Raw genomic sequence first — 16227 nt, forward strand, 5'->3', positions numbered from 1 at the left:
CCACAGCAAAAATATGGAAGCTCAGGAGGAGTATCACAGAGTGGGGGGTCTAGATTCCAACCTCTCCAGCAGAGGTCAAGCTACATTTTGATGACCTCAGGACAGAGACGACTCCTTAAAGCCTCAGCCTCTTCATCCACATGTAATTCTATTGGCCTCATGGGGTTATTACAAATGAGAAAATACAACTGAAACCCTTTGCCTGAAGCCTGGCAGATAACTAGTGATCAGTAAATGTTAGACATTATTGAATTAATATATGGACCAATCAGAATTCACATTGGTTAAAAAGATAACGGCTGCCTCTACACAATTTGGTGTGTTGGAATCAAGTTGGTCACCTACGTTTCTGTGAACTGATCTCAGCCTTGGATCCTCTCTCTTTGGTTGCTAATTTGCAGAAAAGAGCCACTCTGGCAGAATCCTGAGACTCTTCAGTTATGTGTGTCACAGGAAGAAGCCTGTTTAGGGCTTGGAAGTGGAAGAGGAACAGTGGGTGGCACTGGAAAAGGCCATCCAATGTTGTAGGGAAAAACGAGGCAAGGCACCGAAGATAGCAGGAAACAGTTTTATTTGGCTGCAGCCAGGTTCAGAGGGCACAGCTTTTGCTGTAATCAATCAATCCCCTGAACCCCAAGTTCAGGTAGTTTCAGAGTTTTATACCCAGCATGTAAGGGGAGGGGCTCAGAAGTTCACAGTCTGAAGTTCACATAAAAGCTGATTTTTCTTTCACTGTTCTGGGCAAGTTAACCCTTCAAGGACAACATCTGAGAAGGGGAGAGCTTCTTTTCCCCTTTCTTTCCTCCCCTGCCAGTTGTTACCATGGAGCCCAGTTGGTAACTTCCCTTATCTTAAAAAATGTAGACATCTCTGTGAAGCCCAACTCAAGGCCAGAGGCCTTGTTTGTACATTTCTACAAACTACTATACTGGATACATTTGTGAAAAACTAGTAAGGGGGTGTCCAGCACCTGGAGTGCTGATTTCTTCCTGGCCAGTGGCCAAGTAAAACAGGGCAGCATGAAAATAGAAGTTTATCTACATTGAACTCTTTTGCAGACAATCCTAAAATCAGCCATGGTGAAGTTTTCTGGAGAAGCCCAGTTAAGACTTTTCTGTGGAGAAAGGGGGTGCTACTACACCAGGGCAAACCTTGCTTCCTTGATTTTTGTTTAAGGATTACTGAGGTATTGCTTGATATTATCTTGAGTGCCAAGTTTAGCAGAAAATATCATAGACCGCCATTACTGTAATGCTGCATCTATAACAAGTTGTTTTCCAATTTACAATCTTAAGTCACTTCCAAGATGGGTGGTTCCTGTCAATCAGTTCCTTTTACTGACTCCTACTGTGGCTTTAGGTGAACAACTGAAAGTTCAAGAGCTTAACTTAGAGTTAATAAAAGCATAAACAATTAAATTTGGGGAGAAACAAAAATTCAGGAGAAAAAGGAGCCACAGGGGGCTGGGGTTGTGGCTCAGCGGTAGAGAGCTCGCCTCACACGTGCGAGGACCTGGGTTTGATCCTCAGCACCACATAAAAATAAATAAATAAAATAAAGGTATTGTGTCCAACTACAACTAACAAATATTTTTTAAAAAGAAATAAAGGAAAAGGAGCCATAGAAGCTATACTAGAGAACGAGGTCTCTCCCGCCAGCAGGATCATGCAGCGTTTGTTTTGTTTCTGGCTCATTTCATTTAGCATAGCCTCCAGGTTCTTCCCTGTTGTTGCATACAGCAGGATTTCCTTCTTTTTTGAAGGCTGAATAATTTTCCATTATTAAAGCAGAAATAAAGACAAACACTGCATGATTCTACTCATATAAGGCACCTTCTCATATGTGGCTTCTCTGACTCCTTTCTCTTTCCTGAATTTTTGTCTCCCCCCAAATGTAGTTCTTTGCACTTTTATTTTATTGTATACCACACTTTATTCATTCACTCATCAACTTCAAAGACGCAGAGAACGGTGGTTGCCAGGGGCTGTGAGTTGAGGACCTCAATGGATGTAAGCTTCGGTTATGGAAGACAAATAATAACATTTAAGAGACTGGGTCTCACATTGTGTTCTTATCACTCAAAAAGAGATGAGTGAGAGAGAAGTTCCTTTTTTGGCAGAAGGGCCAAAAACTGAGCCCTTCAAAACAGCAAGGTCAAGCCTGGACGTCTGAGTTCCTTACTTTGGGCATCTTGTTGATCCTCCCCTCCCGTTATATACACCATCAACTCTTCATGAAGGCTTTATTGTTCAATTGCTTTTTCCTCTTTGCAAAATTCTGCAGTGGACAACAGAAGGCAGATGAAATGTACAGACATAAATGCCACAGGGCCAAGGAGCAACTAGCTTCAGGGCTGTATTACTATTCTCTCTCTGCTTAGTATCATTGTTTATCTGTAGTTTGACTTATTTTTAGAAAAAGAGATCACTTCCAAGATTCCACCCAACTCTGGGTTGGTACTTTAGTTCACATTACAAAAATAGAAATCATAACCCCTGATTAGCTGCTTAGGAACTGCAAAGTGAGCTCTCTCTTGCCGACTCTTAAGCTATCCTGTGGGCTTTTCAAGCACATGCAGCTGATGAGCATCACAGAGCACAGCAGCAGTGCACAGGGGGACAGACTCTAGGCCCTGAGAATGACAGTGGCTGTTGACAGTGCCCTGGAGAGGTTGGTTAGTTCCAATGGCACTGCTTTCCTTCACAAGCAAGGTATTTGATAATGGATGTGCCAGTTAACTTTGAGTCCTGGTTAAAAAACAGACATGTGGGCTGGGGTGTGGCTCACTTTTGCCTAGGTTGTGTGAAGCACTGGGTTCAATCCTTAGCACCACATAAAATAAATAAATAAATAATTGTGTCCATCTACAACTAAAAATATTAGGAAGAAAGGAAGAAAGGAAGAGAAAGAAAGGAAGGAAGGAAGGAAGGAAGGAAGGAAAGAAGGAAAGAAAGAAAAAAAGAGAGAAAGAGAGAAAGAAAGAAAGAAAGAAAGAAAGAAAGAAAGAAAGAGACAGAGAGAGAGAGAGAGAGAGAGAGAGAGAGAGAGAGAGAGAAAGAAAGAGACACGTCCTTCTGTAGCCATCATTTTTCAGAGGCGGGTGTGTGGAGATACAACTCACCCTGGTGCAATTGGAAGAGGCCAAACTTTACGTTAGTATGTAATACTTACCAAGGCTTCATTACAGGAAATAAAACCTTGAGATCAAGGAAGGCAGATGTCTTTTTAAGAATCTACATAATAAAATTCATTACTCATTCAGTGTGCTGAGTCCCCCCTCCCATGCTTGTAAGCGTAGAAGTTGCGTCCTGGTTTAGATATTCACAAGAACTAAATTTTTTAAAACCTCAAATTTTAGGATGATTTTTATTTACAAAACAGATGGGTTCTCTTGTTTTACAAAAATTACAAAAAGCGACTCTTGAAAATAGAAGTAGCTTCTTAGCTCTCGGGAACTACGGTTAAGCGACCGAGGAGCTGGACCCCGAAGTTCTTTTCGAGGGCTGTTGACAGCTGCGCTCGTCGCCGCTCCTGCGGCCTCTGGAGCAGAGGCCCCGGCTCAGGTCAAAGTCTGAAGGAGCAGGATCTTCTCATTTATGCAGAACCTGTGCAGCACCACCATCAAATTCTCGCCACAGCGGGAGACCTGGCGCTCCATGGCCAGACGGAAGTCCTCCTTCACGCCCTTGGTGATGCCACGAGTGACAGTGTGGTGCCTGAGGCAGCGGACAGGGAGACAGATGGAGAGCAGGCGTTAGCAGCAGCACCACTGCCCAGTGCTACCTGGTAGGAGCAAAGCCTGCCTCGTTTCTAAGCATAATAAGTAAAACGTTCTAATCACATTTTTAAAATGAAAAGAAAGAAAAGCTGCAACCAGCCAACCACTCCTGCCTGTTCTTCTCAGAAAGCTAGAGGCACTTTCCCACCCTAAACCAAGTTATTTTAAACAGCTGAATGTTCTTGAATTGCCACCTGCTTTGCTTTTGAACTCCTGGAGCTCTGGCGGTATGCATCCCCACCTCTGGCCTGCACACATTTCGGTTACTTGGGGCAGAATGGTTGCTACCCACACTGGCCACAAAGCGCTGTGTCCAGCCAGGACAGCAGGCTCTGGAGAGGCAGCAGCAGAGAGGAGGGAACCCAGAGTGCACCAATCACTGAGGACAGTTTCCACTGGGGCCCCTGCGGCTGGTGCTCCCTGAAGGCTTGGAAAGGACTGGGCCTCAACACAGCCGTTGGGGTCCCTGCTGTCCCTCTCCCAGAGTGCCAGAAAAGGGAAGCTCCTCTGAGCACTGCGCCCATCCAGACTCTCATCTGTTTGAGAGAAAGCAGGGGGACTTGAGGGTCCTGAGACAAGAATGTGGCACAGGTTGGGAGAGAGGCAGAATCACTGACAGAGGCCTGCAAAGTCCTAGAAAGACCAGATCTGTCCAGGAGACTTGGAGGGCCCTGCGTGGAAGGGTCGGTGGGAACACAAGCAAAGTACTCCCTGTGTCCCAAAAGTTGTGTATTAGAAAAGGAAATCACAAATGAAATCCTGGAAAACTAAAGACCACAAAATGCAGAGAGGAAAAGAAAAATCCAGCAAAAATCAGTGGACTCGATTAAGAGGAAAGGATTCTGGTTACTAGTTTGGTAATAAGTGGTAGACTGAGACAGACAAAAGCCACCATTGTTCCCTGCCCCTACCGCCTAACTCTCTTTAGACAAGCTGGAAAGTGAGATTTTCATGTAGTGTGCAAACAAAACTATTGATCATTCTAAAAGTTTGTTTTTAAAACTTGTATGAACTATATAAAATAAGTGCATCAGGAGGCATAAAATTGCAATGCAATAGAAGAAAAAAAATCAGGCTTTGTTAGACTAGTAAAGATATTACAGAACATTCTACTACACCCATGGATGTTTAAAAGAAGTATGCAGTGAAACATCGGGCTGTGGGGAAAACGCACAGCTCTTTGTGGACTGTCCTAACCCAGTCTGGCTGGTGAACTCAGGAGCTGGGACATGGTGGCAGTGGGGTGGAGGCTCTGGGTTCCATTGGGAGCAGATGCAGACTATTAGATGCAACCTTGATCCTGCTCTGCTGGGTCCCAGGCTGCAACCTCACATTGGAGGCGATCCTCTGCTCAAGCGGAAGTAACTAGTATATATTTGCAGGCAGTAAGTTGAGGGGCAATTTCTCCCCTTAATACAATCAAAATGTAATTAAATGCTCCATTCTGCTAAGCGAGGTCCAGCGGTATTGTTTCCATATATAAAGAGTAGCCCCACATGATGATAGTTCTAGTGGAGCCTCTAGCCCTTTAGCAAGTTTAGATGAACATGGGAATTACAGTCATGTACTTAGGAAAGATGTTTCAGTCAATGATGGACCACGCGGGTCCCATATAACCTAGGTGTGCATTAGTCATATCACCTCCTTTTGTGTAAGTCCCCTCTATGATGGTCACATGATGCAGAAATTGCCTAATGAGGAATTTCTTAGAACTCATTCCCATCAGTAGATGACAGATGACTGTAGTTAGCTTTTATGGGTAAGAAAAGGATAAACTAGCTAATAAATATGGCATCATTTAGCCTATCAAATATTTTCAATTCAGAAAGACAAGGTCTGAAAAACTAGCATCAGTGTCAGGAGAAAAGCTGTGCTAATGCTTATTTACACCACAGACAGTATGGTCACTAATATTAAAATCCACGAATAAAAATTTATTTAAACTTCAGCATTCTTAAATACTTATGACTGAAAGCTTCATGTTTTATCAAAAGTGAATCATAATTTAGCGCTTAATCTAATACAGCTTTATATAAGTATTTTTTCCAGATCCATAATGATTTTTAAATTCGACACAAACACACTGGCAACTTATGGAAAAAAAATAGGAAATGTTACAATATTACAACCAGATGGTTTGCCAAGGAATGCGGAACAAATTAAAAAAATTAAATAAAGCATGAAAAAGAGCACTGAGGAACAAAGAGCTGGAAACCATGGGCAGTAAAACATGTTGACACACAGCACACTATGAGCAGGTGTTTTCCACTTGGTACCTGTCAGCAGTCTGTATGCTGGGCTGAAGCACAGGTAAGAATTCCTGCTGCAGTAACCCCATGGGAGGGCTAGAAGGCCTTTAAAAAACAGCAAACAGCAGCATTCAAACACCCACACCAACGCACCCTGCACTGCAAAAACAACACTCCGGAGAAGGTACACAAGACTGGAAGCGGACTGTACAGAAACTGTAACCTGGACAAGCCCCTGGCCACGGAGTGTTTTCGGGGAGACTGGGGAGAAGCTAGTGAGCCCTTACTGCACCCGCTGCTGGTGCGAGTCCAGAGGCATCTTGGTTCCTGGTCCCAGAGCTCAGCCCATGTGAGATTTGGTATTAAAAGCCATCAGTGAGGAAGAGGACGAGGCAGTGTGACTGGGTAGTAGAGGAGAGGGGTCAGCATTTGAGAAGACACGAGTTCAAATCCAGCCTCCTTCACTCTGTACTCTTCTCATGCCCACAAAAGTCCCAGAAATACACCTGGTGACTTTGTGTGACCACCAGGGACAGGATTGAAACCCCAGACTGAAAGGGCCTTCCAACAGGACTAGAGGGGCTGGCAATGTTTTTGATAAAGTGTGAGTCTGAAGTCCAACCAAGTATTGAGAAAAGCAACTGATGGGGGAAAATGAGTCTGGGACCCATGGCTTTGCAGAATTCTGTAACAACAAAGATTGAGCATATTAGCTGGTATTCACCTCATTCAACATATCGTTTTCCATTTTAACCCAATCTAATAAGATACTGCAAATATCAGCACAGAAACATTTCTCTATGTTAAAACACTTCACGTAACAGATGAAGAGCTTATCTCTCCTTTAGGTCAGACACCAGGTGCCCTTGGGGTTTGTACTGTACCTGCTTGCATCGGAGATGCCACAACTAGGACGACTCACAACCTTACCCAAGGGGAGGAGCTGTACACTGTTCACAACATCTCTGCCACTCATCTGGAGGGACCACCCACAAGGTCTGCAATGGCTTCAGAGAATTTGTTTGGAACCCAAAGGGAAAAGGAATATAGATAGTTTTATTCAAGAGTCTAATAACACCTCAGTTAGTAAAAGCTCACTGTCTTACGCAGTTTGCTTCTCCTCTGTAGCTTAGGTATACGCTATCTGAAATACAGGCTTCAACTTTACTTTGAGACCCACAGAGAGAAGACCCAGCAGATTCCTACCAGGTCAGATCACTAGGTAACAATCCCTATTCCTGTTTCCAAACCAATGAAACTTCAGGTTTCCCAAGAGGCTTGTCTTCTACAGGATGCTTGAAGAAATTAAGTATTAAGTGTTAGACAGGTCAACATGGGAGAGCCTAGAACTGCCCCAAAGCCTGGGAATGCAGGCTGGGTGCCCTTTACACAAACAACCCCTCCTAGTGACACTGTCGGGGTATTTGATGCTTCTTTGCTTTAATTCCTTGTCCTAGGGATTGCCTGCATGTGCCCATGGTACTGTTCAGTTCAAGAAGAGAAGAGAAGCTCAGAACAAGGAAGACTGAGGTTCCACTGTATCTGACAGCCCATTCTCTCAACCATCCCCCAGCAGTGAAGCAGGATCTAGGTGATGTGTTCATCCTCTGCATGTTTAACCCATGTAGGTGGAGTCTGGTTCTAGCTGAGGATCCTTCTATGTTAGGACCATCTGTATGAGGATTATTGATTAACTTTTTAGCTAATTTTTAGCTTTATTAAAGGTATATTTGTATATTCTGTTTCAAAACCTAGGAATCCTAATACAAAAGGGATTCCCTGGGCTCTCATATCAAAAAGTGATCTATTTCCACACAATGTCAGGAGTACTTTGAACCATGCCATTATTTATTTTTCCCATAGTTTTGATTCACCATCTTAGGAAACTGAGGGGAGAAGGGAAGATGAGCATGCCAGCCCATCTTGCTTAAGCCACCTTCATGCATAAGGGTTTCAGGTTTTCAAAAAAAGAGCATTTGTCCTTTTGTTTTAAGTGTTTAGAATATTCAGTATCATTTACAAGATGAAGGGGACAAAAACAAAAAACCAGTTCATCTCTCCATTCTTTAGAATGGATTCCACAAGACGCTATTGTTTTCTAGGACATAAACAGAAATGTTTGCTATGTGTCAAATTACTGAGGTTGTAGAAATCCAGAATAAATGTTTCTTATTTCCCTTCCTCAATATTTCTAAGACTCTCCAAAGACAGAGCAAGATGTGGATTTTTGCTTTCAATAACTAGAAATTCTTTTATTCCACACTGAGGTACTTTCTTCCCACTCGGGGTCAGTCCCTTGCAGTACCTCTAACACTGACTTGCAGACAAACTGAGTATGCAGGAAGCAAAGGAGAAGTATGAAAATAAAACTGCACGTGGCACTCACAGCAGGGAGGAGATATTACCCAAACTACAATGAAGATCGAGGAGAGAAGCAAAATTATGAGCTATTTAAAAATCATAAATGGTCACTACCTTCACATTTTCATCTGAGCCAACCCGAAATTTAGGTAACATCCTGTGGTATAGGGGGCAGGCCTGAGAGCCAGCACCCCCACCTTCACCTGGGGACAGGTGGCTTCTTTCTAGAGGTACTACAATGAGCTGTTCCACTTTGTGCAATATAAGCAATGAGGGCTTCAAGTATAGTTTTATAAATAAAATCTGTAGTTTTTCCTAATAAATTTTCCTAACCCAGAACATCTTTAAATATGGTTGCTCTTTGTTAAAAACCCTTTGTCTCATCAGAAATTTACAAAATCAGTGTATATTTTGGAAAGAAAAGGAACCTTCTATCTAGTGAAGAAGTTTGACAGAAATACTCCAATTTAAATATTTTTTTCAAAATATCCTTTAGTTAAGAAAACACAAGTCTTTCAAAAGATATCCAGAATCAAACTGACCTTCAAAAACAGAAACAAGGTTTGGCTTCCTTTCTATTACACTTTGAAAAGGTACTGAAATTTACATATAGTTCACGTAAGTACACAAAAGGTGAGCACCTGGCTTAGAAGAGCAAAAGATAGTCTACTTACTTGATCAGCATTCCTTGATTGGGGAGTAATTCCAGATGAATCTTCCCACCTTCCTGAGTTCTCAAGTAGGCAAACTCCTCCAGCATATCAATGTCTGCAGCCACATTCAGGTTAACCACACGTAAAGACAAGGTCTCAGTGCTCTCAGGTGGGACTGGCTCCCAGCAGTTGACAGACTTGCCCTTCGAATCCCACTAATGATTGCAGAGTATCTGAAATCCAGGTCTATCGGATTCCAAAACTTAGGATTCTTAGATCAACCCAGCGGCCTCATAAAGAGAGTTCTGGCTTCCGATGTGCCTGGCTGAAGAATATTAGGAAAATGTGTTTTTTCCAGTGATAATTTAGCAGAGTCTACATGCTCATAAGAGCAAAAACAATTTTTTTTTTAATAGGAAATCAAAGAGGTGTTTGGTGTGGGATGGACTGTTTTGTGTTATAGAACATAAATCATAAAATACCTAGTGTGGCAAGGATTCTTAGATGCTTCAGGGAAAGAAGGATCTGTGAAACTTGGAAATTTCATGCAAAATGTTGATGACATTCACGTACACATTTTTCTGGTGAAAAGCTATATGACTTTCATTAGATTCTCAAAAGGCATCTAACAGTTTTTAACTCATTGCTCTGAGTACTTGGACAAAGACAGAATACATCTTATAACTCAAAATAATGTGTTAAGCAATGAAATAAAAATACCCAAGCTGGTGTATAACCTTCAATTCAAAGGTCTTTCCCTAACTGTGAAATAAAGCACTGCCCATTTCTGATACCAGAACCTTTGGTGGGTGCTCATTGGTAGCTGTGACAGTGTGGCATGATGTACTAATAAGCAATCTCAGGGGACAGTCAATGTCCCAGGAAAGGAGAGGGGGGCACTCTTTGGATAGATGAAGGCCAGGGTACTATCATTTTCTATGGCTAAACCAGCCAGCCTGGGCTTGTCCACAACCTGTAAGTTATTACTTCAGGCATCTTGGACACCTTCTTAGAGCTCAGTTAGAAAAGAAAAATGAACGTAGTTGTTGATACTCCTGATGACCTGAATTACATCTTTGAAGCCTTTTAAGACTTTTATGAAACCAATAGTCACAGCCCCACTTTAAATCACCATTCTTTCCCTTTTTCTCCAAAAGAACCAGTATTTTTACCCAGAGTGGTTCATTCATTTTCTAAGAAATCAGAACCTGTTGGCGCTTTAACAAGAAAAAGGATACTTGTAACATAATTAAAAAAATTCTCATATTGGAAATTTCCTTGTTGACAAATCTTATTAACAGCCTTCAAGAAAAGATTCTCTCCTCGTGGCCACTCCTGCTGAAGCAATACGATCACATGCCCCAAAGCCATGTCGTCTCTGTTGTCTGTGAAAGCTCTAAGCTGCAAGACAAAGATTTAAACCAGAAAGAAATCACAGGGTAATCTAGAATGCACCAAATATTACCTCCTAAAAAAATGCTGCATATACAAATGTTTGATGATGATCATTAGAAAAAGAAAGGAACAGAGTAGAAAATAACTGCCTTCTAAGGAGGGTAGATCTTAATCAGAGTAGCTGGAGGCTCCCCCTGCAAAGCTGACAGTTGCTGGCAGGGTATTTAACTGGGAGTTGGACATTCATGTGTGACCTGGAAACTTTTGATTTTGAACCATAGCTACATAAAGTTAAGTCATCCGGAATAACAGAGGAAAGATTCTGGAGACTTATGGGGTGAGTGGAAAAGATGGGCAAGAGGCCATCTATCTAAGAGAGAGGGGTTTGAGGGACTAGACAGAAAGAAAGGCAGTGAATAAGAAGGAAATATGAACTAGAGAAACAGCCAAAGGACTTTTTGCTTTAAACGGCCAGCATAAAATCATACTTCAGTTCCTTCTGTTGCTCCAAGTGGTTCAGAGCCAAGTTAGGCAACGGATGCTCTACAGTGGAAAACCAATAACATTACTGCCTTACCCACAAACCTCTACTCCAATCTAAGGCTCCGTTATACCTACAGCCAGGGCGCTGGTGTCCTTTCAAAAATCCTTGAACCTTTCCAACACTACTGGGTCTTTGCTGGTGTTCATTCTCATGTCTAAAATGTGTGATGAGCACAGTGTTTACAATATTCTTCTACCGGGGCTGGGGTTGTGGCTTAGTGGTAGAGCACTTGCCTAGCATGTGGGAGGTAGTGGGTTCAATCCTCAGGACCATATAAAATAAATAAATTAAATAAACGTATTATGGTCTTCTACAACTAAAAAAAATAAAATGTCTTTATCCTCTATATCTTTATAATAAACTTATCATCCCTCTACAAACTCAAGTGGCATTTATGTTCCTTTCTTCTAGAGCTAAATATAGTCTGACCTGTATATTAACTTACAAAATATTTACTGAGCCTTACTATAGGCAAGGTTATTTGCAAATCTGTTCCACTATTATTTGTAAACTTCCCTATTCACCTTTATCAACTACAGTTTTTATTTAATATTTGTTAATTCCTAGCCCCTGTGTTTTTCCCTCTATATCAACCTGCCCTTTAGAAGTAATAAACTAACAATCATTAATAAGGTTCTCAATTCAAGTCATTCCAAGTCACCAAGACATTATTGCAAATTAAATGTTTTTTATGCTAATCAACTTAAGGCTTACCTTAAAACAGGCTAACATCAAATGCAGGCAGTATGGCATAATAGCCTTACTGGTACAGGGCAGAAGCTTCAGATCAGAACCTAACAAGAGTCCACAATGTTAATGAATGCTATAATCCAAGAAAACAGCTTTGAAAAAGCAAATACTCAAGAAGCTTTCCTTCTAACAATAAAAAGGATAAGCAACAGTCACATGGTTCCTAGTACTGTTAAGCCACAGTTTATACTCTGGGATGGTGAAACTGGTTTCTAATGGTTTCTAGCTTCATTTTGCAATCTTTTTTTTTCTTTCCTAAACTCACATAAAGATTTGATTTTAAAATTATAAAACATCTCAACTATATTCAGAAACTGAAAGAGAGAATATTGTAAACACTGTGCTCATCACACAGTTTTATAAAACATTAATATTTTGCTTAATTTTAAAAGATTTTAATACCAAGTATTTCAAAGTCAGTTGAAGCTTCTTGTGTATCTTTCTGATACCATTCTCTTCTGTCCTCTCCAGAGGTAGTCACAGTTCTCAGCCTGGTGGCTGTCATTCCCACACATACTGCAAACTCTTCCTCATCAGTCTGCATTCATAAAAGCTAGAGGGATGTTTTGCACATTTTTGGCATACTATATGAAATGGTGGCATACTCTATGAATCCTTTCACAAGGTGCTTTTTTTTAACTCATGTGTTTCAGATTTATCAATAATAATCCATGTAGCTACAGTTCACTCATTTTCAGTGTTTTATAGTATTCTGATATTTACATATATCACAATAGATTTGTTTTCTTGATGGTAGATATTGAGGTTTCCAACAATGCTGAAATAAATATTCTTTTTTTAAAAATAAATATTCTTATATATGTTTTCTTGTGCACCTATGGAAAAAAAAACAAGCATTGGCTTTTAAACAAAGATCCCAATCTCTTCATTTATGGTCTGTGTTCTTGATGTACAACAGCCTTCTCTACCCAGAGGCAAGTAGCAGCAAGAAATCAATCCTTCATTTTTGCTCTCCCTGATACATTTTTTTACCTGGGGATCCTCTACAAACTTAACACTTGTTTTATATCCAAAACAAAAGATTTATGAAATAATATTTATAAATAATACTTAGCTGCAGACATTGAAAAATATTCTATTTTATTAAGAAAGAAAATTCCTCCAGGCACGGTGCTGCACACCTGTAATTCCAGCAGCTCAGGAGGCTGGGGCAAGAGGATCACAAGTTTAAAGCCAACCTCAGCAATTTGGCAAGACCCTAAGCAACTTTTGATATCTGTCTCAAAATAAAATATAAAAAGGGGTTAGGGATGTGGCTCAGTGATTAAATGCCCCTGGGTTCAATCCTTAGTACCAAAAAAAAAAAAAAAAAAAAGAAAATTACTGTTTGAAACTCATGATCCAGTGGGTGAGGATCCAGTTTGACAAACACCAATCTAAAGTACGCAACAAGGAGATGAGGTAAATAACTAGGTAATAATATATTCAATTTGGTAATGCTCAAATAGTTTCAAAAATGGCTGTACATTTCTACACACCTTCTGTCCTGAGAAATAAGTATTGCCACTTCAGGAGGAGAACCTTTTAAAATAGTTTTTGGTAATTTGAATTTCTGCCTCGATTACTCTGTTCTTCATATCCTTTGCTTATTTTATGATGTGAGGTTGGTTCATTATTCTCATTGATCTGAACTGGATATTTTTATGTGTTAGACAATTTCCTGGCATTCTATGGCTTATCTTTTCAATTTACTCATAATATCTTTTGTTGGCATTTAAATTTTAATCTGACAAATTTACTCATTTTTTTCCTCCATAGTGTGTGCTCTTTGTAGACCAACCTACTTAGAAGGCATAAAAATATTTCTTCTAAAAGTTCAAAAATTTTAATTCTCACATTTAAATCTTAAAATTTAAAAGATTTTTGTGTAGTGTGAAAGAGGAATCCCATTTTTTTACAACTGAACAATTACCTGTCTCAGTATCATTTACTGGATAATGGCATTCTTTCCTTACTGAATTGTAATGTCACTTGTTTTTTTTTTATTTGGGGTTTCATTTTTGCAGTGTGGTGATAGAACTACCAATGAGCTACCCCTGAACCTCCCAGTTTTCTCTGCTATTCCACTGGTCAAGACTCAATCATCTGACCCACCCGATCTGCTTCTGTTTCTCATGGATACTTGATTTTTTAAGAAGTCTGGGTTGAATTGATTACTTTAAAAACCTCTGTTATAGAAAACTTAAACCAACCATAAAACAACTTGTCTAGCACCATTTGTTAAAAGGCTTCTTTTCCTTACTGAATTACTTTGGTACTTTTGTCAGAAATCATCTGACCATATCTGTGTGGCTCTACGCCTGGATTCTCCACTGTTACACCTATACCGTTCTGACAGCTGCATTTTTATACTGAGTAGTACTTATCATGTAGCCTAAGCCATCCAATTTTGTCTTTTTTGAAACTGTGTTCATAACTCTAGATTACATTTCCATATAGATTTTATACTCAGTGTGTCCCTTAAAAAAAGTCTGCTGGGGTTTGCTGGGATTACATTGAATCTATAGACAAATCTAGGGAGAAATGGTTCTTTAACAAAACTGAATCTTCTGACTTTGTAAATGTGATCTATCAAGTGTCAAAGTTCAACATTAATTTCTCTCAGAAACGTTTCATAATATACGAAGTGGAGGTTTTACATGTCTTTTATTGAATTTGTTCCTGTATGCCTTATTTTTTAGGTTATTATAAACAGAAACAAAAAAATTCATTTTTCGATTGCTTATTACTACCATGTATGATTTGAATTTACTCTTTTGCATTGAAGTGTCTTGGAAATTTTACCTATTACTTTTTGTTTTGTTTTTGCAATGCTGAGGATCAAACCCAGGGTCTCATGCATGACAGGCAAGCTCTCTGCCCGTGCAATACATCTTTGGCTCTCCCCATTAGTTTTAGTAGCTTTTTGGAGATTCCACAGGCTTTCTCCTACATAGCCAAGTATGTGACTGTAATGTCACACCTATGAATAGTCTTTTTAAATATTTAAAGCCTTTATTCCTATTTCTTAGCCTTACTACACTGGCTATAATCTCCAGAATGTTGAACAGGAGTGATGAGAGCAGACATTTCTGTATTAGATGAAAGATTCAATATTTTATGTTAGACATGATTCCCAGCGGCTTGGGAAGCTGAGGAAGGAGGAACGCGGGCTCAAAGCCTGCCTCAGCAAAAGTGAGGCGCAATTCAGTGTGAGACTTCACCTCTAAATAAGATACAAAATCAGGCCAGGGATGTGGCTCAGTGGCTGAGTGCCCCTGAATTCAATCTCTAGTACCAAACACACACACACACACACACACAGATTTTGAGAACATTTCCTTCTTTTTCTAGATTGCTAAGATTATTTTTATCACAAATAGGTACTATTTTCTGTGTCCATTAAGAATCAGAATGATTTTTCTCCTTTAATTGCTTCGTGATGAACTACACTGTTTGGTATGTTAAACTGCCTTTACATTCCTGGCACATTGGTCTTATGTATTATCCTTCTCACACATTGCTATATTCCATTTGCTAATATTTCATTAAGTATGTGCATCTGCATGCATGGTAGAGACTGGCCTTTAATGTTCTTTTTTTTGTAAATGTTTATTTGATTTTGCTATTGGGTTATGCTGGCCTTAAAAAATGAGCAAGTAATCTTTTCTGAAAGAAATTGAATTGGATTGGTGATATATCTTCTTAAATTGATAAAATTCATCAGTAAAGTCATTTGGACCTACAATTTTCTTTGTGGGAAGGTTTTGGATGACAAACTTAAATTTTTAGCTATAAAGACATTCATTTTTTCGACATTATTTTCTGTCAGTTTTGGTAAGTAGTGCTTTTCAAAGAACTTCTCCATTTCATCTAAATGGTTAAATTTATTGGCATAAATGATTCTCTTACTATCGTTTGAAGTCAGTAGAATCTTTAATGACATTTACCTTTTCATTCCTGAGAATAATAACTTGTGTTAATCTTCTTTCTGATTAATTTTGTTAGAGGTTTATCAATTTTATGAAAATTAAAAAAAAAACTATTTAGGGATTTATTAATTTTCCTTATTTTGTTTCCACATCATTGATTTCCGTTCCTGAATTATAATTTCCCATCTTCGGTGTTTTTTAGGCTTAATTTGCTTATCTTGTTCTAATTTTAAGATAGAAACTTACTTATAAATTTAGTTTTTCAAGCAATGTGAAAGTTGACGTAAAGCCCAAAATGGCCCTCAAGGGCTGTGCGGAGACAGACTTCAGTCATCTACAGTTCTCCTGGAATTGCCACAGTAGGAAAGAGTTTACTGATATTCTTCAGAGATACACACCAAGGAAGTGGGGGCTCTGGAAGATGGGCTGACAGCTGCTCTCTGGGAAGAACAATCTGGGAAGGCATTAGCTTTCCAGAAAATCCAGTTTGGGGAGCCCTGCAATCTTGTCGTCTCACTAGGAACTGTAAAGTACACCTCAGCCTTACGTCCTACAGCTGTTTTTA

At 39.8% G+C, this 16227-nt stretch overlaps 1 protein-coding gene across 10 annotated transcripts in view; it reads right to left on the reverse strand.

The window, feature by feature from the left end:
- Positions 1 to 3352: 3352 nt before the first annotated feature.
- Positions 3353 to 16227, reverse strand: part of Ints10 (integrator complex subunit 10) — a 33049-nt gene continuing 20174 nt past the window's right edge. For 2 of the 10 annotated variants that reach the window (XM_078030930.1, XM_078030931.1), the window contains exons 14-18: positions 11695 to 11774; positions 10280 to 10442; positions 9063 to 9156; positions 6912 to 7034; positions 3353 to 3716 (exon numbers count right to left, since the gene is read on the reverse strand). In XM_078030930.1, the coding sequence (XP_077887056.1) occupies positions 3560 to 3716; positions 6912 to 7034; positions 9063 to 9156; positions 10280 to 10442; positions 11695 to 11774 (617 nt within the window). In that variant the 3' untranslated portion in view covers positions 3353 to 3559. The other 8 variants (XM_013360347.4, XM_021729093.3, XM_005329285.5 and 5 more) reach the window with 6 other exon arrangements.

The sequence above is a fragment of the Ictidomys tridecemlineatus genome, chromosome 14 (assembly GCF_052094955.1).
Source record: "Ictidomys tridecemlineatus isolate mIctTri1 chromosome 14, mIctTri1.hap1, whole genome shotgun sequence".
In the NCBI taxonomy this organism is placed as follows: Eukaryota; Metazoa; Chordata; class Mammalia; order Rodentia; family Sciuridae; genus Ictidomys; species Ictidomys tridecemlineatus.